Source organism: Motacilla alba, chromosome 2, assembly GCF_015832195.1.
Source record: "Motacilla alba alba isolate MOTALB_02 chromosome 2, Motacilla_alba_V1.0_pri, whole genome shotgun sequence".
Taxonomy (NCBI): domain Eukaryota; kingdom Metazoa; phylum Chordata; class Aves; order Passeriformes; family Motacillidae; genus Motacilla; species Motacilla alba.
Genome location: NC_052017.1, coordinates 111195652 through 111219810, shown reverse-complemented (window position 1 = coordinate 111219810; position 24159 = coordinate 111195652). Strand labels below are relative to the sequence as shown.

At 36.9% G+C, this 24159-nt stretch overlaps 1 protein-coding gene across 13 annotated transcripts in view; it reads right to left on the bottom strand.

Annotated features, from left to right (window-relative positions):
- Positions 1-24159, bottom strand: part of SNTG1 (syntrophin gamma 1) — a 321662-nt gene that overhangs the window by 96547 nt on the left and 200956 nt on the right. For all 13 annotated transcript variants that reach the window (XR_005256059.1, XM_038129566.1, XM_038129568.1 and 10 more), the window contains 4 exons: positions 13935-14037; positions 12413-12495; positions 7719-7849; positions 2242-2371 (listed from right to left, as the gene is read on the bottom strand). Coding sequence is in view for 12 of the 13 variants with exons in the window: in XM_038129566.1 (XP_037985494.1) it covers positions 2242-2371; positions 7719-7849; positions 12413-12495; positions 13935-14037 (447 nt within the window). In the remaining variant the exon portion in view is untranslated. The remainder of the gene's footprint in view (positions 1-2241; positions 2372-7718; positions 7850-12412; positions 12496-13934; positions 14038-24159) is intronic.

Genomic DNA, 24159 nt, shown 5'->3' with positions numbered 1-24159 from the left:
GTCCTTTACCAGTCAAAGGAAAGACAGACATGTCCTGAGGGAATTGATTTCGTTATAAAATGGACATCAACAGTAAATAATAAGATGCACTCTGGATTTTCTGCTTTAAGACATGTAAAGTTAGGCAAGAGAAATCCCACCAAAATCTACAGAGCTCATATTTGATACAACGGTAAAGGAAGTGCTTTCATTAACAATCTATCTGTTATAGTCCTTTTTTCTGATTCTAGTTCCTTTTTTTTTTCAAAAGGTAAATAGATATTAGAAACATCACATAAGTAAATATTTCTATGAGCTGCATGGTATTTTAATTAAACAAATTATTTTCTGTAACCTCTAGATAGGAATGAGAAGTTAATTGAAACTAAAAATTGGTCAATTTATCCAAAGGATTAGAAAAAATCCTTAACTCTCTTTGTTTCTTTGGCTCTGGATGACACAGTAAGGGAGAATGACTGCGAGTAAATGCCTCTCTCAGATAGGAAAAATGCTAACATCAACAGTATGTGCATGTCAATAACCATCTTGAAAAGAAAAAAATACAGGGACCTCTAATCACATCTAATCATTCTTCTGTGCAACAGTTTGGGTTTTTTCCCTCTCTGTGTTCCTAAGGTTTCTCATATTCACTTATCACTTATGCTGTCATATAACTAATTCTTTCTGGCAGCTGACAATTTAAAAGAAAAGTATATTACAGGAAGGAGAGTGTCCTTGTTTTCCATAAATTTGTAAGAGCTATGAACAAATAGGACAATTCTAAAAATAGACACATGGATAATTATCATAAGCCCTAACTCTCATGGCTACTTTACAGGATGTCTTTGGAATAAAGTAAGTACGAACACTGGCATAACAGCTGCATAATTTAGGCTATTTACCTCTTACAAAACATTAGATAATTTATTTCTGTATTTTATGGAAACCAGTGTAGAATTATAAACTGTACTCAGAAAAAAATTCATGTAATAACATTGCATTGCCAAAATTCAAGTTATGCTAAGTAACCATAATTATAGTCTCATCAGAGCTGAAGTGTTTCAAAACACCTGTAATATGTAGGTACCTCTGCCTACCGTTACAAGCAAATAAATTCATTGATTTAAGTAGCAAGAACCATTAGTAGACTGAAGTAAAGATGGCAAGAGAAAAAAACCCAGGAGCCTCAACTGTCAGGGTGCGTAGTGAGACAAGGAAGGTTCTACATAGCAACAGCATTTTAAGTATGAATAAATAGCCATAAAGTTCTCTGGTACTGCATGGAAGCTTGCAGATGGCAGATGAATTCATGTCTGTCATGTTTTTATAATACAATGACTTTTACATATTGCTGCCAGATGGAAGACAGTTTTGCATCTTGATTATAAATCTCAAAAAAATACAGCTTCCTTCAATGTGTTCCCTATATTTGAAACAAAAGCAAATTCAGAGACAGATTTGGGAAGCTAAAGCAGACTTAAGGAAATATAAATTAAATCCTCAAGGGCTTCCTTGTTATAACTCAATTCAAAATAATGGAGTTCCCCATGTGTTCTCAGTTTTTTAGGAAAACCACGGAAGGTATCATATGGGTTTCTATACAGGGAGAACTACATGTTTATTTTTAAATGTAAATACATCCCAGGCAGGTCCAGAAGACCTCTTAATTGAACTTAGTATTTGAAAAAAACTTTTACATAACATTTATTCCTGCTTCAACAAAAAGTGGTACCTATCCCACAAGCTCAGATGGTAAGAGTGCAGTGCATGATGCGTAAATGCATTTAATCACTGCTGGTAACAAGTATCTGTATCTACACCACTGAAGCACCTTGCCTTTCCCATCGTGATAAACGATACCTAGACAGACGTAAAATCTAATTCAGATCTGGTCATACCAGTTTCTGTAGGGATGTACTATGAAGAAAGTACAGAATTTTTGTATTTTCTACGTGTTCCTGCATCACACCTGGCTTCCTCCTGTGTGTCTGGTCTTTGCTTCTAATCCTAATTGGTATTGCTACGAAGCGAATAACCCTGATAGCGATGAAGTGAATTATATGACTGTAGGGAAGAATATTTTCCTATTCAATGGTTTCTCACAGAGTCTGATTTGACAACAAACTTGAGTTGACTCCTCTCAGACAGCCTCAAGCATTGTTTATATGCAGATAATTCTGTGTGTGAACCCATTAGGCTTTTACGACAGTTATAATCAAATATGATTGGGAAACCTTCTGGCTTACTTGGATCCATACTTACATTGTGCTTTGTGAGGCTGGAAATGTTACTTGCTATTGCTTGTAGCCAGTCAACACAGTCTTCAGCAGAGAGACACTGAATTATTCCACTGCAAACCCCATCCACAGCAATTACTTGGAACGCATTTTGCCTACAGACATATCATAACAGATCAGGTCAAAATAAAATTTTATCTTTTCTAGCATATCATCTTAACAATACTTGTAAAAACACTTCTCTTTCAACTACAATGAAGGTCAGCCAGTGAACACTGATAAAATACTGGTTTTCCTGTTTTATAAATACCTGACATATTAAAACAATCATGCTAAAAGGTCAACTCAGACAATATTAAGCTTCCATAAAGCTATAAAAAATTCCATAGACCAGCTCCACAGAATCTTGACCAGCGGGCTGTACAACCTCAGAAGCTGAACAAGTGATAGAGCTGATGCTTATCTAAGACTTAGAACAGAAGGCTACAGAGAAGGAAAGTGCATTGGAAACCATGGGCAATAATTTGGGAAATTCAGTGAATACCAGTATGTTTTTCTCAACACCTTTGTTTTATTTTTATAATACAGTGTCTAAACACATTTGGATTACTGTCTGGAGGCCCCTTGTTGGCTGCTCAAGCTCATAGAATTTTGTTTCTCTTCTAAACTACTGATTGAAAACTTGAAGAGTCAAAATTGATCAAGTAGCAATAATGATTTTTCCAACTGCATTTTTGAATAAAGGATCATTACCAAAATACACAAATACACTCCTATCTCTGCCTCTACCCCCAGCACCAATCTGAGCCCATATACAAAAATCTATCATGCATTACATACTGATTTTCCACTTCCAGACACTGAGCAATTATAGAACAAGAGAAAATTTTTCAGATGCTAAAGCAGTAACAGACCTAATTTCTTCAGTAAATTGCTCTATTTGCTAAAAGCTCTTGTAAGGCTCACAGGTCTCTGTCTTCAAAACTGAAAAACCTCAATAATAATCCATATCCCAGAGTAAGAGATTACTGAATGTACAGAGAATACCAAGTTCCACTGCTGACATTCTGCTACAAGCCCAACTGTTAAGAATCAATTCATAGTTAAGATTAAGTACATCATTCAGATTCTTTGAGAATGGCTCAAGCAAAATGCCTGTTATTTCCAGGGTAAAACTGAGTGTCACTAATGACAGCTTCTGGCACCTGAAGATGGATATCAACTTTGAAAAGTTGTTTGTTTGGGGTCTTTTACCTCTTAAAATTTTATTCTAGTTGTATAAAATGTAAGGCTAATATCTGTCTTCACTCCATCCACGTTAAGAACAGACTGCTCCTTCAGTCAGGAGAAGCAACAGAAATTAACTAGAGCCATGCCTTTGCTGTGAGTGTTCTAGCATGACAACCAGCTTTTGCAGGATAATGAGGCTTATCTTAACATGATCTTTCAGGGTTCTTCGGTTTATTTAAATCCAGCTTTAGCTGTCTTTCCCAGGGGTAGTGATTTTTCTTTAAATTCACAAAAATACTAACCAAGACAGACTTCTTTCAGAGCCTCGTTTTCACAATAATTCTAGTAAAGTTTTGAGGAAGATTCATTTAAAGAATCTTCAGGTAGCGTTGCTAGCATTTACTTATTCTACCCTTTATTTTAGCTGGCTATAAATAGAAATAGCAAGTTTTTCCAGAATAAATTTCTAAATCCTCACATGAAGACCATAGCATGGGCTCAAAATTGTTGATGATCTCTTTTAAGAAAAATAACACTAATTACAGGACTTGCCTTGTTTCTACCCAGCATATCATAAATCAAAACAGGGACCTAAAAGATCTAGTAATAAGTAACATTAACACAAGTACAAAAACTCCAGTATGTTCCAGATTCAACAACTACAAACACAGTGAATATGGTGTATTTGGGGCATCAGATTGTTCCTACTGTTCTTAGGAATTTGATCTGTGCAAGTACAAAATCATTCATCCATAATGTTATTACCCAAGTATCAGATCCAAATTACTCAAATATCAATAGTATGATCCATGGTCACCTAATAAATTACTTGTGAATGTATCTTGGCAGTAGATAGCCTTAGATTATTGTAATAGTATTTTCTTGAATAAGTCTACCAGCTCAAGTCCATAACACCATGCAAACCTGAAAACATAATATATTAAATAGGTGTTTTGTACTAAATGGAACAAATAATAGAATAATCACTTTATAATACCCCCAAAAATTGAGAATGGATAAACACTTATTCAACTACACATTTCAGATTCTGGGTCTTCTGGAACACAAAAGCTATATTTGAAATAATTAAGCTTTGCAAGATCAACCTGAATGTCTTCAAGAATTCTGTATGAATACCCTCCAGAATTTATGTGTTTCAACCACTCCACAGGAAAAGCTAGAACCTGACTATGTGGTTTAATATTGTATGTGAGAACAATACATTTCCATATCAAACTCTGAATTATAAAAAATTATACATAGTGAAAACAGCCTGGTAAATACTAACTATGGAAAATGTAATGCATTAGCTTTCATGTTGCTTCCTTATATTATTTTTAATATCCTTTCTTTTATGTAGATGTTTCTTGCAGGCCCTTTAAAAAGTATCTACCTTTTTCTCATAACTAATTCTGAGAGGGAGTAACATTTAAAAATGTTTACAGTAATTTAAAATAGTCGTATAAACTGTCTTGCTAGCAACATAAAAGGTTAGTTCTGTGCTTTAAGAAAAACCCTCTCTCATACACATCCTGCATTTTTGGGTTTTTTTAAGACATTTCTTCATGTTAGACAGAATACAAGGACACAAGGAAAAAATTATCAGAGTAGTTTTTCAAAATTTGAGTACAAGCTAAGGTATTTTGTTTCATATTAATATACCTTTATTTTCTAGAAGTTCAGATCTCAGGTATATCATTACTACCTAAGACACTTCCTTTGTTATGTACAAGTTCTATAATATGAATGTTAAGCTTGTTTTTTATTGATGCAGAAGACTGAATTTTAAAACCCTAGATCTCTGAACAGCTGCTTGTGTGCTAATTTTCCATGTGAGTAATTCTATTCAATTCAATACCTTATCTGAAGTATACAGTAGAACAGATCTCAGATTTGGCTGTTTTGGTTTTGGGTGCTTTATGCTTCACTGTTAAATATGTAGCTGAAGGCTTTTACAGAATTTAGTAAAACACCTCTTGCCTCTCTGGTGACTTGATCCTGTTCCAGTTCAGCTCAGCCAAGAAGCCTTTGTAGCCTTTGGTTTCTACCTTGCCTCCCTCGGCCAGCCACTGTTCCTCAACAGACCGAGGTTCATGCAGCCAAGCAAATATGACCCTGCTATTACTGGTCAAAAGCTGCAGGCTGCCTTAAGCTCCACAATGATCTACAATAGCTACTGCCTAACCTGCATTAATTTCAGCTCTGTGAATAGGAGAAATGGTTGGCAGACCTAGGCAGTGTAATGCTAAGAAACAACAGCCTTAAGAACCAACTGAGGCAGTGGACAGCTTTTGTGCAGCTTTCAAATGTTTACTGAGTACCAATAAGGAACATTAAAATTAACTCCACAAAAATCCCAAACAGATTGAAGAAGACTTCTCTTCCCCCATTCTCTGGGGGTTTCATAAATACAGTCCTGGGGGGTTCATTAGAAGAAGAAATTATGGAGTAACCTGCTCTGTACCTGTACACAGCTTTCCTACAGATAATGTCTTTACATACTAGAACTCACAGAAGTATTTCTGTGTGAGAACTTCATTCTTATATATACAGATGATAAATGAATCCACACAATAGCTAGATGCTTAAAAATTTTAACAAGTATGATCTTATATACTTGCCTTGTTGGACTTTGTAGCTACTTTCATTTCTATTTCATTGCTTTACAAACAGTAATCATTACAGAATATTTTTGTAGTCCCCCCTAATTTCTTCTGATTTATTAGGATAATATTAAATTAAACAATGCCAAGTTCTAGGTCTGTATTGGGTCTTTCTGAAATTAAATGTTATTTTCCCCACAGCAGCCCACATAGTGTTGTGCTTTGTATGGGTAGGTAGAAAGATACTGATTACACAACACTGTTTTGTCTACCCCTCAGCGGTATTGGCACAGCATCAGAGCTGTTGTTCCAACATTCCCTCCTCACCAACAGACTGGGGAAACAAAATCTTGGGAGGGGAAATAGCCAGGACAGCTGACCCAAACTGATCAAAGGGATATTCTATACCATACGACATCTGCTCAGCAATGAAAGCTAGGAGAAAGGAAGGGCAGGGGGGGCAATAATTAATTATGACACTTGTGTTCCAGAGCAACTACTACATGTACCAATGCCCTACTTCCCAGGAAGTGACTGAACATCACCTGCTGATGGGAAGTAGAGAACAAATATTTTGGGTTTTTTGCTTCCATGTGTGGCCTTTGCTTTTGCTTTATAAACTGCCTTTAGCTTGACTCACCAGAATATTTCGATCTTATTTTCTTCCCCTCCATCCTGCTGAGGAGGAGAGTGATAGAGAAGCTTTGTTGATACTTGGCATCCAGCCATGGTCAACCCATCACATAGCTGACTATGACCTTTGGACATCTATCCCAGTGATTGTGACAAATTAAATGTTAACACATGAAAAGTAAAACACGGGAAAAAATAGTCTTAGCTATATGGAAGCAAACAAACAAAAAAGTCCCTACTGTAGCTATAAACATAAAACAAAGAAGTACAAGAACTGGGAGATGTTTATCAGCTCAGGCTCTTGCTCATGGTCCTCACCTGCGTACAGTTGCAGCTACTCCTGTGCCCGGACATGCATCCCACTGATTTGGACCTTTAGGCTGACTTCCCAGCCTAAACTGAGCCCCACCTGACCTTGATGGACTGCTCTGAAGGCTGTCCCTAAGCCTTCTCTGTTCCTCCCTGGGGAGCAGTGGGATCGCAGCTTTGTCTGCATGGACTACACCTTGTCCAGCCTCACTGCCACCCTCTCTCTTGGCTTATCTTCCTCATGGGGCAGTCAGCCTTGCTGCTCTCAAACAAGATTATTTCACCCAATGTAGGTATCAGATGATGTATTTAACACAAACAGAAGGAAATACACTTTAAAAATATAATCACGTTGCAGAGCTCAATGCTATAATGCATTGCAAAAATCAAAGATATAAAAACAAGCTACTTAGAAAGAAGCTTTTGAGGACAGGAGCATTAGCAGCTATTAAATATGATGACATATATTCTCAAACCGCAAAAGGTGCTGAGCACTAGATGCAAGTGAAAAGATCACCCATCATCTCCTCACATACCTGGTCCCAGATGATGTTAGAGGAGAACATGAGCCAAGGTGGTCCTAGAAAGACCTTTATGAAAGCTCCTATATTTCATGTATCTGTCAGCTGCCATGGAACTAATAATTCAATTTTTCCAACAAGGCAACTCCCTAGAGCATGCATCTGTCAACCAAGAAGTCAAGTTTCAGGCTTCAGAACATTTTTACCTGCACAAATCTGATCCTGGAAGGTACTGGGAAAATCGTGAATGAAGAAGTGGAATTAATCGAAGATCACACCACCTCTTCTCCCACCTAAGTCCTGGGGATGCTGGCCATGAGGAACATGATAATGTATCCTGAAAAACATTAAAAGGTTCTTCTCAGTTTTGAACTTCATCGTAAGTACTCAGCAGATTTGGAAAAAATGAGATAGACTTAAAAGACTCATATTTAATTTGACAGTGTTCCATTTTTCCCAAATCACTTGTCATTAGTTTTAGTGAGCACTGGAAAGATTCTGAATAGGACCTCTAAATTATTCACAATACAACCATAATTCAGTAGTTTCCTGTGGTTCTGTACACATTTACATATATGTCTTTCTAATGATATCACCTCAAAACATGGTAATTGGGAATGGAATTTAACATGTGATGAAAATTGTCAAAATTGTCAAAACTACATGCTGAAGTGATGAGTATTTTAATTTTACTTACTTACAGAAGACTTTGCTTATATGAAAACTGAAATTTATCATGTTTATGATCATATCTACAAAGAATGAGTATTTACATATCTAGCATCTAATTTGACCAGCGTTTTTAAATAATATAAATTTGCATAGGAAATGCTTATAAAAAGTTAAACTATCAACATCTGTTTCTAAAAATACAACACCTCTTTCTTTATGAAATGCTTTATAAAACAGTGCTAATGATGATGTTATTTTTCTGAGAGAGCATGATTCTTCAAAGTGCCTTCTCACAGCAACAAAGGATGAGGAAAAGGCTGAGGTATTTAATGCTTTCATTACCACAATCTTTAACAGTAAGACCAGTTATTTGCCTGGTAGCAAACCTCTGAGCTGGGAGACAGGGATAGGGAGCAGAGTGAAGCCACCATAATCCAAAGGGAAATTGTCAGTGATCTGCTGCAGCAGTTAGGCACACACAGGTCTACGTGGCCAGGTGGGATCCACTGAAGGATAGTGAGGGAGCTGGCACCAAGTGCTCAGTGAATCACCTTCCATCATTTATCAGCAGTCCTGGCTAACCAGCAAGGCGTCAGTTGACAGGAAGTTGGCAAATATGATGCCATCTACAAGACAGGCTAGAAGGAGGATCTGGGGAACTCAGGTCTGTCAGATGGACCTGGGGCAGGTCATGGAGCAGACCATCCTGAGTGCCATCCCACACCATGTACAGAACAACCAGGGAATAGACCCAGCCAGCACAGGCTCATGTAAGGCACATCCTGCCTGACCAGCCTGATCTCCATTTATGACCAGGTGACCAATCTAGAAGTAGTGGGGCCAGCAGGACCAGGGCAGTGACTGTCCCCCTGTATTTGGCACTGGTGAGGCCCCACCTTGAGTGCCGTGTTCAGTTCTGTGCCCCTCATTCCCACAAAAACATTAAGGTGCTGCAGTATGTCCAGAAAAGGGCAACATGGCTGGAAAAGGGTCTGGAGCACAAGTCCTGTGAGGAGCAGCTGGAGGAGCTGAGGTTGTTTAGCCTGGAGAAAGGAAGGCTCAGGGAGACCTTATCACTCTCCATAACCACCTGGAATGAGGCTGTAGCCAGCTGGGGGTTGGCCTCTTCTCCCAAGTAACAAGTGACAGTATATCGACACATCAGTAAAATTAAAACTGCTAATTTACATTCTTTTTAATCTCAAATTTAAGATTTTTTTTCTTACTGGTATCTTCTATAATATGAGTATTACCAAAATTAAGTACACCTTCTATTTTTCTAGAGTGTGCATTCTGTGTAAGATCTATGGAATTATAAAGCTCTACCAATTTGAACTTTACTTTTGCATATATGTTCATCTTTTTTGTAAATGAAACAAAATATCACAATAAATATGTTAGCTGAACAGCAAGCTTTTCATAGGTAGTTCACTTATTTAAAACACTGACTTTCTGGTGAGAAATTCCACAGATTCAATAAAAATAAATAAATTATTGGCTAGGAAGACTACGCTAGGATGTTGTTTTGAACATCTTAAATTTTTAATGTTTTATCTCTGCTTCTGGGAACCTTTCTTCACCTGTGATTAAACTTAGGGAAAAGATGAAATGCAGTAAAAGTTCAGGTACAAATTTTAGGCCTAGATATGGCTGCAACAAAAATGTTAACCCTACCTTTAGACTGCATAATTCTGTAAACTGTTGACAAAAGACCAAAGTCTTGTCTACTCCAAGTTCTGAGTCAAAAGCCTCCTTCAAGTGAATTAAAGACTATAAATTAAGAGACAAGACTGTGGCTGTACATCACAAAATCATGGAATGTCTGAGTTGGACGGGACCCACAAGGACCATCAAGTCCAACTCTTGTCCCTGCACAAGACATCTCAAACAATCTCACAATGTTCCTGAGTTTTTTTCAAACTCTTCTTGCCCTCTGTGAGGCTGATGCTGCAACCACCTCCCTGGGGAGTCTGTTCCAGTGTTCCATCCTCTAAGCAAAGAACCTTTTTCTAATATCCAGCCTAAACCTTTCAGACACAACAATCCCTTGGGTCCTATCACTGGTCACACAGAGAAGAGATCAGTGTCTGCCTCGCTTCTTTCCCTCACAAGGAAGTTGTAACTGCAATGAGGTCTCCCCTCAGTCTCCTCTCATGCAGCTTCTCCTCCAGATCCTTCACCATCTTTGTTGACCTCTCTGGAGCTCTCTAACAGCTTTGTATCTGTTTTATAATATGGTGCCCAACACTGATCCCTGTACTCAAGGTGAGGCCATCCCAGAGCAGAGCAGGGTGGGACAATCACCCCTCTTGCCTGGGTGATGATGCTGTGCTTGATGCAACCCAGGACAGGATTGGCCCTCCTGGCTGCCAGGGCACTGCTCATATTCACTTTGACATTGACCAGGACCCCCAGCTCCCTTTCTGTGACACTGCTTACCAGCTTCTCATTCTCCAGCCTGTCTGTACATCCAGAGGCTGCCCCTCCCAAGTGCAGAATCCAGCTCTTGCCCTTGTTAAAATTCATAAGGTTGGTGGCTGCTCAGCCCTCAGAATTGTCAAGGTCTCTCTGTAAAGCCTCTCTGCTTTTGAGGGAATCAAAAGTTCCTCCAAATTTTTGTACAATCCGCAAACTTACTTAGTATCCCTTTGAGTCCTGAACCCAAGTCACTGATCAAAATATTGATGAGTACTGGGCCTAAGATACAGCAGAATCCCACTAGTGACTGGTCACCTAAATTCACTCTTCTTACTGCAACTCTTTGTGTCCAACCACAAGCCAGTTGCTCACCAATCATGTTTATCCAGCTGTCATAATTCCTTCTAGAAAGTATTTGGAGAAAAATGAAGAGCTGTGGCATAAGAGTTGTACATAACTTAGAAATTCATACAAAGGTTTAGTTTTATGAAGAACTGTATTCTGACAAGGGAACACGTCAGAACCACATCTTGGTCTTCACTTGAAAATTTAATTTAGGGTGAACTACAGGCTCGTGACACCAGATTATATTATTAAAACTGAAACACAAGTACTTGGTTTCAGTAGATTATTGTCAGTTCAAATGGCAACTACAGCTCATCTAGATCAGTTTTGACAGCTGCAAAAAATGAATTCACAAATGAAAGCATGTTTTTTATCATAAAAGCAAAATTAGAATGTTAGCGGCTAGTTGAATAAATCAGCTTAGGATCTACTGCCACAGCCTTTTTTACATACAGACATACATACCTACATAGACTCCTGAGACAAGTTTGCTTTTGTTGTTGCTGCACAAGTTACATATATTTTTATTGTAATTTGATACCAATTTTATTGATGCTATCTATTTATAAATTCCACTTCCTAAAATGTGCATAATTCTCAAGGGTTATCCAGATTATAATAATTTTTAAATCTGTGATATTGATATTTAAATCTTTGGGCTGCTATTTAAAACCTTTAGTAGAAAAATATGAAAATACAATAAAACAAGATGGAAACTAGAATTAGCTGTTCAGTATGGCTTACATTTCAGGTTTTTAAATATTTTTTTTAAAGTATGATCAATACTGGTTTATTTTTCTATTTTCATCTATCACAAAGCCAAATGCTGAGCAAAAAACCTTTAGAACTATATAAAACAAAGAAAATTTTGCATTTCTGGCTAAGAAAAAATTTTTAAGTCCCTTGTTGTGCTTCAAAGGTGTCTTTTAATAAGTCTCTGATCAGACATCTGAAGCATTTTATTCCAGAGACACTCCTCTCCATAATGTTATCCCAGTTCAGGTAAGATTTTAAGTACACAATATCTGTAGTAAAACACTCTCACCTTAAAAACAGGCAAAAATTGTCTTTTGCAAAAGCTTTAGATAATGCATGCAATATAAGTAATGGAAAATATTCTCAAAAACTTTTCTTCCTTTTTTATTAACAGCTATATTTTCATTTAAGTATTTTAATTCCTATGCAGAGAAAAAAAAACATAGAAGTAAAAACTTCTGCAAAATCCCTACTGCCCAAGTGAACAGTAATCACATGTATCAAGGCACAATCTCAGCTGTAACAATTTGTCACATTTTAATTCCCAGCCATAATTTCTGGCTACTCTTTTTTTCCCTCTACAGAACTGTCTGTCTCCAGAGTTAGCTAGAGCTCCTCCCTGTTAATGTCCTTTATTAGTATTTCCACTTAGCTATTATACTATAATTATTCTTCTGTGTAATTCCATCAAGGAGATTCAAGCTCTTACCGTGTTGTTCGGGTGGTAGTTGAGATGCAAACCACTGTCACATAGGGGAGAGGATGTGCCACTGCTTTGGTCACTGGGGGCACCTAATACAAATACAAATTCATAAGAAAATTCTTCCTTAATCTGTGATGACATAATTGAAATTCGTACATGTGTGTATGCATTCTCCCCAACCCCAAAAAACTTCTATCATATATAACATTCATTTACTTTCTCCATTCAGCCAGCATCTGTTTTGTAGTTTTAGTGGATTGGCTTTGTAAGCTAAATGGAGGCTCAAGAAAACCTTTCCCAATGCTTTGATTAAAAATAAAAGGTAATTTCTGCTTAGTAAGAAAAAAAAATCCCAAAACATTTCTTTCAAATTTGACAATAAAAGCGAAGTGTGTACCTTCTCTATCAGTTTTTACCGGAAAGAATTTGTCAGATAACCCTTTTGCTACTCTCAGTGGAGTTTACAGTTCTAAATGTTCTTGTAATGGTTTAGGAAATTACAGTCTTACTCCTCAAAAGTGACATGATAGAACCCTGTGCATCCTGTGATGCATCCTGCATCACATTCCTGGGCATCACTCAGGGCACTCTTGTGGTACCACAGCCTTTCATAAAAGGGAGAAAGTACTGGGATAAATTTTTACTGAAGAATACAGTGTTCTTATTTTTTTCTTGTTTCATATAAATTTAATACATAGGCAAAAGAAAAAGACAAAATTCCGTCAAATGTTTGTATAAAATACTACTTCATGATTTAGATTATTTAATTCCTACTAACTTAAAACTGAAGGCTATAAGTATTGAAATCAAATATTTATTGTTTTGTTGCTTTAAACTTGAGCAATTTAATTTACTCTCTTAGGGAGCAAAAAGCAGAAGTAAAGCAGAGATGGCAAAAGGCACAGGCTGATATATAAATATGGTTAGATATTCTACAATTGTCTGTAATTATGCATCCACACTTACAATTTAATATAATTAAAGGAAGACAGCTGTCTCCATATGACTCTCATGGGGCTAGTTCACTAAAACTCAGTTTGGACTAAAACAAAATACTCATCATTCCAGAGTAATTTATTCTTAGGTAGACAGACATCTCCACCAAAGCCTCTGAATTTTAAACAGCAAAGTCCTCTAAATATATACACACAATTTTATTTTCACATTTACAAGAAAAAAACTCCCTGGGACTAAAATACTAGCTGATGCTGCCTGAAAAATTTATTTTAAATACTCTGCACCAGGATGTGAGCTATTGCAAAGTAATGTAATTCTACTGTTTTACCTGCAACTTTACTGATTCACACCAGCCAAATGCCTGCTTATCTGCTTTTCTAACGTAGATAACAATTTTTCTCTTGAGGTCACTGTTAACACAAACCCTGGCAATAGGAGCAACTCATATTTAGACACTAATGCTGATTGTAAAAGCTGCTGTCAATCATCCTCAATGAACAGTAGTTTCAGAAGCTGCAAGTGTTCATGGGTATTGAATTGAGGGTTCTTTGGTCATGCAATGAAGGCTTACATGCACAATCTTCATTCAGTGGCAGTTTGAGAAAAGCAGGTGCTCTTTTCAGAAAGGACACAGTTAGGGTCACTTCTTCCCCTGCATTGCGAAGGACCTGTACCTGGAAAAGAAATAAAGGCAGATACCTTGAAATAAATTTATTATCAAAATGCATTAGCAAATGTAAGCAATACCACACAGCTTTCCCATACCAGAATATAACTGCTTGGCAGTTTATTGCAGTTACATTTGTTTGAGAAGAAAGTAAGACATAAAGCTTGCTATGCACTTGCCTATTGTGTTTCTAGCCAAACACACTGTTAATGGAGTGAAGGGGGTATTACCCTTCTGTATTAGTACTGGCTTTGACCTGTGCTGTTGCAGACTTTCTCCTTGAAAATATCCAGCTATGTAACTCCTTCTTTCAGGTCTGGAATCACCCCTCCTAACATGTATTTATTTAAAAAAATAAATCCATATTTTATCTTTGCATATATATCTTCTCTTGTTTTATAAATCCTCAACCAAAACAACAGCAGTAGTTTCCACAGCTGTACCATAATCCTATGAGCAAGTCTTTCCAACATTCAGAGTTAAATTTAGCTGAGGCGCTCCAGCATGGATGAGAGACCTAATCTTCATCACAGACACAGAGGAAAAGAACCTATTTTAAGCCTTAAATCTTAGATAAGCACAAGATCAGGTTTTGCCAAAGGGCAGCTTGCATTTTGGACATAGAATGTGCAAAGCACCTAACCAGCTGGGAATACTTTTAGCCTTCCTGTACTCTCCCACTAGTTACCCCTTCAGCTTTTGTTCATCTTCACCTTTTGTGGGATGCAGCTGTAGACACCCCAAACATACAGCACAGTGAGGGACTCCAGGCACCTCCCAAGAGTAGCAGTAAGGAGGCACAAAAGCAACTATACCAAATGCTGTATTAAATAGCTGAAGAGGAACATTTGAATTGGTTTATGAGAGCCAAGAAGAATCAGATCTGTTTCAGAGAACAACCATTTCCTGTTCTGGCTCTATAACTTCAAAATTCTTCAAGGGCTGATTTAATTTGGGTGTACAATGACAGAAGATTGCACCATGCCTCTCTGTGTGACCATACTGGGAAGAGCCAGCTCACAGGCAGCTGAGAGCTGCTGTGAGAGAGAGCTGCCACACAGTGAGACATTAGGCAATTTTAAACTAGAACATATCTCCACCCTTTCTCTGTAGCTGGATAACACATAGGTAACCCTTCTGTCATGCTGCTGCTTGTGAGAAAGCCTTGTAAATAATTGAAGAAGCATTGTTATTCTTTAATTAGGCTTGTCAATAACCTACTCAACAGATTTATTTACATGCATGTGCATAACTATACATTGGGATGCTTTCACATGGAATTACTGCATTATGCTGTAAACTTAAAGCAATTCTTCAGGAAAAAATGTCAACGTTGCCTTGAAACACAGTATTGCCTACTTCCTGCTGGTTGCCACATAGGACTAACAATATATACAATAACAATATGATGACAGAATATTTGATTCAGTAACTGAAATTTTAGGGTCTTTATTGTTTAAAATAGCACAGTGGTCACCAATGCACATTTTCCAGTTTAGTATGTATTTAGAGGTATGTGTGCAAATAAACACAGAAACATCACAACAAATTTAATAACTTATACTGCATGCCAAACTCTTCATCTGTAACACAGAATCATGGAATCATTTAGGTTGAAACATGAGCCTCTTGGATGAGCTGTTCCCAGTTCGGATGCATTTTCTATCTTAAAATTTGTAAGCAGCAATTATTTCTTAGAAAGATGACTTCTAATGTGCAGAAAAGTAGACCAAGACTCCAAATCCCGAATTCAACAAGAGATACCATCCTATATCCTCAGCCTCCATAGAAAATTCATTCTTTTCCTCTCTTATGTAGCAGTCACACTGTTAAGAGTAGTCAGAACCAAAGCAGAAACTTACAGGTATGTACTCTGTATTGTTTCGAGAGACGTGGATAGACTAAATGCAGGAAAATACAGCTACACTTTCTACTGTTAAAAAATAAAATATTTCTTTTTACTCAGGAACAGAGAATAAATAAGTAAAGAAGTTATAGCATTACTAACTTTAATTTATAAAGTCACCTTTTAAGATATGAATAAGTGGATATCATCTGTGAAAGAAGCTGAGACAGTAACAGCACTAAATTGTTCTTCCAAGAGTCTACATGATTTCACTTATTAATATATTGCTTAGTAAAGCCTGTAAGAGGCCATAAGTAGCCTACTGTGACTTTTTTTCTCTTACCTCTCTCTCCCTCAAACCTCTTTATCTCATAGGATGAAAACTTTAAACTGGAACACATTTCAGTTGAAATCAGCAATACTTATTTAGTGAACTGTATTTTGGAGTGTATGAAGCATATAATCCAGAAAGCGACTAGATTTTGACATGCAGAATAAAGACTAAAGAGAGATAAAAGACTGAAAGAGAAAACTACTAGGTAATGATTACAACAAAGAGCAGATGAGTTATCGATTCCATTTTGCTTACTTTCTAGTCATTAATAATACCATTCTGGGAAATAAGGTTAGGTGAAGAAAATAAGCACTTAAATTACCTTATTGTCTTTTTCTAGCTTTCAGTTGAAAGCTTTACTGTTATTTTACATTCTTTGTCTTTAATTTACATGTGAAATGAAAAATCAAATTACTAAAGATAATGCTAGCCACAAAAAACAGTCTGTATCAGTACTGAATTTAAATTAGGGCCTCATTCCCACTGTGTATAAATGGTTAACAAAATTCAATATTACTGAAACATAGCTATGTAAGTAAAGAGATTTTCAGTTCATTACTGCTAATAAAGAAGACCACTAAATTTGCATAAAATATAAATATTTAAAACATCTTGCCATCCTGGTTGATGGCAACTAGAATATGAGTCAACAGTGTCCTGGCAGCCAGGAGGGCCAACCATGTCTCCTGGGCAAAACATCTCCAGCTGGGCAAGGGAGGGGATTGTTCTGCTCTGCTCTGCTCTGCTCTGCTCTGCACTGCGGCAGCCTCACCTTGAGTACTTGGGGCAGTGTAGGGCACCACAATATAAAAAAGGCATCAAGCTATTAGAGAGTGTCTAAATGAGAGCCATGAGGATGGTGAAGGGTCTGGAGGTGAAACATTACGAGGCCACTTGGTATGTTCAGCCTGAAAGTGAGGAGACTGAGAGGTGAACTCACTGTGGTCTTCAACACCCTCAGGAGAGGAAGAGGAGGAGCAGGTACCCATCTCTTCATTACCAGGACCAGTGACAGGACTTGAGGAAACAGCATGAAACTGAGTCAGGGGAGGTTTAGTTTGGCTATCACTAAAAGTGATAGTGGTTGAACACTGGAACAACTTCTCCAGGGAAGTGGTCACAGCACCAAGCCTGACAGAGTTCAAGAAGTGTTCGGACAACACCCTGAGGCACATGGTGTGATTCTTGGGGTGTCTTGCACAGGAGTTGGACTTGATGTTCTTGATCAGTCCCTTCCAACTCAGCATATTCTATGATCCTATGATTTTCCCTAGCACATGAAAAGATGTAAGTGGACACAACATGTACAAAGTGAACAAGAAACTTGTTTTTGATGGAATACTAATTTTGATTAAATATAAAAACATGTTTTCAAAAATTTCAACTCAACAATGCAGCAACCTCCTAAGATAATTTTTATCATATATGAAGAGTTTGGCAAACATGAGAAAAATTCCCAGTGCTAAATCCAGGGAATATTTGTATGACAAAAAATTAACTCAGCAGTAGACCTAACATTTCCAGTTTCCCACTAGGTTATATATTCCCATTGTATGCCATGGAGAAACCCCCTTCAGAAGAGATCTGGCAATTTCTAAAACAATGTGTCCTAAATTGCAGAAAATGCATGACCAGACACCATTAAAAAGATTTGCTTATTGTTTGTATCATTGAAAGACCATGATGTTTTATTTGTTGTAATGTTTTATTTTCAGAGGCTATATAGACTATTCAAGATAGTCTATTCAAGACTAGTCAAGATAGACTTTTTGTTAATATTTTTGAGATATTCTATGAAGCCTTACATTTTAGGCATATGAATTTACCTAACTATGCCAAGTTTTAATTTTTCCAGTTAAAAATGAATAATAGTAACACTTAATATGTTGATATAGAAATTGTATGGATTAAATGATGAAAATACATTTAGTATTGCTGTTACTACTTTATTTAGCTTTATGTTTTTGTTTCAGCTAGTGAGTAATACCAGCTATTCATTTGTTGGTGCACAGCATCTAACAAAATCATTCCTGTAACAGGAAAAAGCCAGGACACTGAAAAGTCTTAACATCTCCTCATCAAAATTTTGGCTATATATATTAAATTCTTGCTGCTGTTTTAAAAATCGTATTATATATTTTTAATTCAGAATGAGTTCATGTGGAAAGAAATACACAAACAGAAACGTTAAATATTGCCAATAAACTTTGTTAGGCGAAGTATAACCTTACTATCAGTGGGTAAGAATTAATTTACTTCTACCACAAATAGACCTATATAAAGTTAGGATGTTCATGAATGAAGTGAGAGAGGCAAAAAACCCAGCTGTGCATGTCTGAGCCTGTAGCTGTGTGAAATAGTCACATTAAAAAAGTCAGTGTTTCTGGAGTGACAGAGACTAAATTTTTATGCAGTTACTGTAATGACTGTAAGGGGGCTATTTGAAAAAGTAAATTTTATGGTGATGTGTGATATTGCTGAAGAAAATATCTGCATAATAATAACACTAATCTGAATTTTTAATAATGTCTAAAATGATACTACCTTTTAATTTTATAAACCCTTTTAAATTCCCAGTTCAAGAGAACATTTGAGCATATGCTGAAGTCTCTCTCAATATATTCAGGAAAGCAATGAAGCATGAAGTCCCCCTAACTTCTGTAAGTATTCTTTCCTGAATAAGACTGTAAATCCCCTCTCAAATTATCAGTGAAATTTACCCACCCACAAAGTGTTAAGGATTTAAAACAGAACACTTATTTAGACGCCAAGATCTATGTTCTCTTGAATTGAAGCGAATTTCACTCTTCAGTTTTTCAAGAAAAATTCAATTTATTGGTGAATACCTTGAACTATACAGATTGGGAAAACAGATAAAAAAGAAAAGGTAGAAGACATCCTTCTAGCCACTCTACAGTTACACAAGGCCCAAGCATCAGGTCCATCAGCAGGTAACAAAACACACATTTTAACACAATCACACAGAGGTCAAAACCTACAAGGCTTCATGAACACAACTATCTTGAATTTGTGTTTGTTTTAAAAATCTACTGCTTTATTTAGTAAAAGCACCACACAGTTAATACAGAATTATTAGGAATACATCAGTGCATAGTGAGTTTTTAATTCCTATGACCTAATATTTATGAGAGTATTTGCCAATAATTGAAGTTAATCAAGAATTATATATCAAGAGATATCAAAGCTTCTTCCCTTCAGAAAATTTCTCTTTCCAACATACAGAGCAAACTGTGTATGCTGTATATGGCTGTATACAGAACACACTTTTATGACAGAAGCTCCTATTCAGACTGCCCATCTAAAAGTATACTTCAGACTATAGTCTGACACTATCAAAATTTTACATTTTAAATTTTTGCTGTCTGGCTCTAAAAACCGCATTAGATTAGACATAAACCCAAAGGCCTGCACACTAGAACTGGGGGCTGCCTCAGACAAGGGGTCAGGAATTGCAGGGCAGAGTGGTGCACTTCCCAAGAACACAGAAAGACATGCCTTCCTATTCTGAGCTCTCTTCTACTTGTAACCTGCTACTAGAGCTGTTTTGAAAAAGTGCAGGGGGATGCAGTAACAGGAATTTACAGCAAAGACACCCTCCAGTGCCCACCACTAAAGAGTTATTCTGAAAAGTGCAGATAGAGGTTTATGGCCTGCAAGATGACACAGCAATGGAATTGAAGCAGTGCTTGCTTAGTCAATGCTCCTGCTACTAAAGCACTACACAAAACATCATTTCAGAATAACATACACAGAGATTCAGGGTTTGATGCTTTTTGACAAGTCCCATTAGACGGGCCACTTAGAAGGAAAATTACTCTTGGTCCCAGTGACAGCACGTGTTTTAGCTAGACCATTAGGTGGTTTCTCAGATGTACAACATCATACCAGTCATCTTATAGATATATTCAGGCCTCCTTCATTGATCCTTGTTCTACCTATTTTCATAGGCTCATGGGCTTTAGTCACAGAAGTACCAGAACCAACAACCAATGCTACCTTGACACTGTTGTATAAAGCATTATTAGAAAACTAAGTGATCCTCCTTTAAAAATGTATTTCATCATCTTTAAAGACTACATGCCAAGTAGGCAATTTATATTAGCTAACACTGAGAGACCTGTACAGAATTTCCTTTACAGGAAGGACTAAAATAATCAGATGCAAGCAATATGAATAAGTGTAATGAGGAAGCAGGAGAAAGAGATTTATTTAATAAAAAATTACTGAAAACATAATTAACTTACAAAATAAAAAAACATCCACCAGGCAATAGAAGACCAAATATAGATCACACAGAGGACATAGACTCCTGTCAGTTCTTTCTTCAATGCACAAAAAGAATATGATTTCAAACTTTTAAGTCTAACACTTGTGGAATAGAGCACTTCCAAGTTTGTCTAAAAGATCTGACTGCAGCTTTCTGGAACTCTTTAACCTTTCTTATGTTCCACAATCAACACAAAAACATCTATTGCTCTTTCAGTCAGAATAGTAGTATGCTGCAACTTATTATTGCTTAGCTGCATGTTTATGTTTTGAAAAGTAATATATCAGTGCCTTAGCAAAACGTATCAATGCAAACAAAAAAACATTAAAAGTCTGCAGCATTTTCCTGTTTTAATTCCCTTCATCTGAGTATCAATAATATCACACATAAAAAACCTGCTATTAAGTGCCTAATTTGCATTCTTAAGTCATGTACCCATATTTTTAATTCTGTTTCACTAAAAGCTGCTTGTACTGGTCATCACCGTTCATATTAAGTAATTAGAAGGCCATTACTCCAATACACAAAGTACGAAATGCAAGGAATTAAAAAATGCTATGTATTCCAAAACTGAGAACACACCCAGGAGGCCATGACTCATAGGTCATATGGGACATCATGGGTCCTTGAACTGAAACATTTCATACCGTATTCTGAAATACGAAAATTAACAACTCCTTAAATAGATTCCAACTATAATACACTATTTATCATGATCTGCTAGCATATTCTTTGAATCATCCCAACTGGTGGCTGATTTTAATGCAAATGTTCATTTTAATATCAAACAATGGGTCCTGTTAATGATTCTCAACCTATGGACTACTACTCGTGTGGGACTGTGGTCCACTGAAGAAATACACAAAGATGCATTTAACAGCCATTCAGCTCTGCATGATAGGCAGCTATTCAGGACAAGAAAATACCTATGAAAACACCAAAAAACCCCCAAAGAACTAGAAGACTTCAAGCCAAACTCTTTCCAACTCTTTCTTTATGAGCTTTTATGGTGTATCTATTTGTAGTGAGTACATGCCAGAGTTCAGAACTGCCTATCTTTGTTTTCATATTATCTATTCCATGAATGGCTCTACTTCTCCAGGATTATTCAACTACTGTAAATGAACTTCGTAGTTCCACAGTTTTACAGAGTTCTCCACTTTAAACACTCACAGATGTTCCACTTTTTAAATGTGATTATGTATTCGGCTGCTGGGCACTTTCTCTCTGTCGAAGCTAATTCATGAACACATATTTTCGAATTAGATATGTAATGGCTTCCAAAGCAACTGGCCAAGAGGAACAAGATAAATCTCTTAAAAACACTGAAAATGACAGAAATACCAATGGAATTTTTCCCAGTGTGGTTGAAATTAAACAGCATGTAATTAACAATTTTTTTCATATGAAATAGGAAACTTGAATACGTTTGGACAATAAAAAACTTAAAGATAGTTAAAGCCTGTAGCAGAAATAGTGGCCAGCAGGAGCAGGGAGGTGTCATCCTTCCCCTGTATTTGGCATTGGTGAGGCCACACCTTGAGTGCTGTGTCCAGTTCTGGGCCCCTCAGTTCAGGAAGGACGTTGAGATGCTTGAGCGCATCCAGAGGAGGGTAACAAGGCTGGTGAGGGGCTTGGAACACAAGCCCTGTGAGGAACAACTGAGGGAGCTAGGGGTGTTTAGCCTGGAGAAAAGGAGACTCAGAGGTGACTTTATCACTCTCTACAGCTCCCTGAAGGGTGGTTATGGTGTCTTTCTCCAGGCAGCAACTGACAGAACCAGAGGACACAGTCTTAAGCTGAGCCAAGGGAAATATAAGTAGGATATAAGGAAAAAAGTTTTTTTACAGAAAGGGTGATGAAGTACTGGAATGGTCTGCCCAGGGAGGTGGTGGAGTCACCATCCCTCAATGTGTTTAAAAAAGACTGGATGTGGCACTCAGTTGAGGTATTAAGACTGGCTTGGACTCCATGATCTTGAAGGTCCCTCCCACCTAGTGATTCTGCGTCATTGTGTGATTCTAACTGTGTATTACAACTCTATGAGACTTATAACATCCCCACTTGTATTTAGGCAACCTACTCAACTCCACCATTAGTCAAATGTTACAAATCCATAAGCCTAACTCTGATTCCAACTCACTTGATTTACATGTATGTTTCATCTTCACATACAACACACTTTCATTACAACTGTATATATGGCAGTAAACTTCTCATCAGCACAACTCAGAAATTTACACAGGAACCAGATTTTGTCTGGGATCAATTTAATCGACACTGTCAAAAACAGATGTTTGCCAAAGCTTCTTTGGGAGAAATGTATGAACCCCTTAAGCAAACAAAACTCCTACAAAAATGGGAGAATCCTTTACACCAGTGTTGCAACAGCACCTATTGACTTCTGCACAGCTTTCCACAGGATTGCACAGCATCATGTGTGCAGTAGTGTGTACAGCCAATGAAAGATAGGCTTTCCCATCAACCTACAGAGGATTTCTTTTTTAAGATACAAGGTTTTGGGACTTTATAATAATTGGAAAGCAACGATGATGGTAGTCTATGCTGACAATGTTGTTTGAGTTTTTTTTCCCTTCCAATTAGTTACGGAGAATATTCAGAAAAAGCTGTCAACATCTGTAGCACCTGTAACACACTTTAAGTAGGCTCCAGAGGCTTTGCACATTTACCTTCAAAGATGCATGACATAAAAATTCAAAGATTTTTTTCTTTTCTTTTAAGCACACAATATTTTAATACTAAGATAATATGTAGAAATTCTTCTGACTCATCATATCTGCACAAAACCCTTGTGGAATCAATCTTTATTACTCATACAAATAGTATCATATTAGTGGATTTTAGTCCAATATAATATAAAGTGTTGAGCATAAGCCAGAACTGAAATTTACAAATTATTTGTAGGCTACAAACCAATCTTTGGTGGTGCTATTCTCTAATAAGGGTTTCAGGTAGTAAATCATCTTTAAATGAAAACAGAGAAATTTAATAAAACATAGTCTCTTGGACTAAAAAACAAAACAAAACAAAACAAAAGATTATTTAAGGTAGGTATAATAGACATTGATTAAATATCCCAACACAGATTACCCCAACATCCCCAAGAACTATTTAAGCCAGCTTTTGATTACCATACATCAACCTGAAAAAAAATGACTGACTATATGGGAATAACACTTTCTGGTGATAAAAATTGCTCCAAACAAACAAACTTTGTGCTGTATACAGGCCAGAACTACAGTCATTAAATTACTAATTAATGAAATGTGAAAACCAGTACAACAGGTAATAATATCAGTGTCTCTTATGTAGAATATTAAGATTTTGCTTATGGCCTGCAAGTGTTACAGCATACAATGCATGATAATGTAATGACTATTCTAGAAAAAAATATACTGGATAACACAGGATCTATTCAACAGTGTAAGAGCAAACAACATAATCCAGCACATAATCATGAGCTGAATTGAAGAAAAACATTGCATATCATCTCTCAAAACAAAAAGCCACATCTTAATAATTACCTAGGAAAACCTTAGAAGAATGACCTAGCACTTATGACTCTCCACTCCCCATACAAAAGTCACATAAAATACAAAATATACCAAAAGACCAAAGACATTACCCATGTTACATAAAG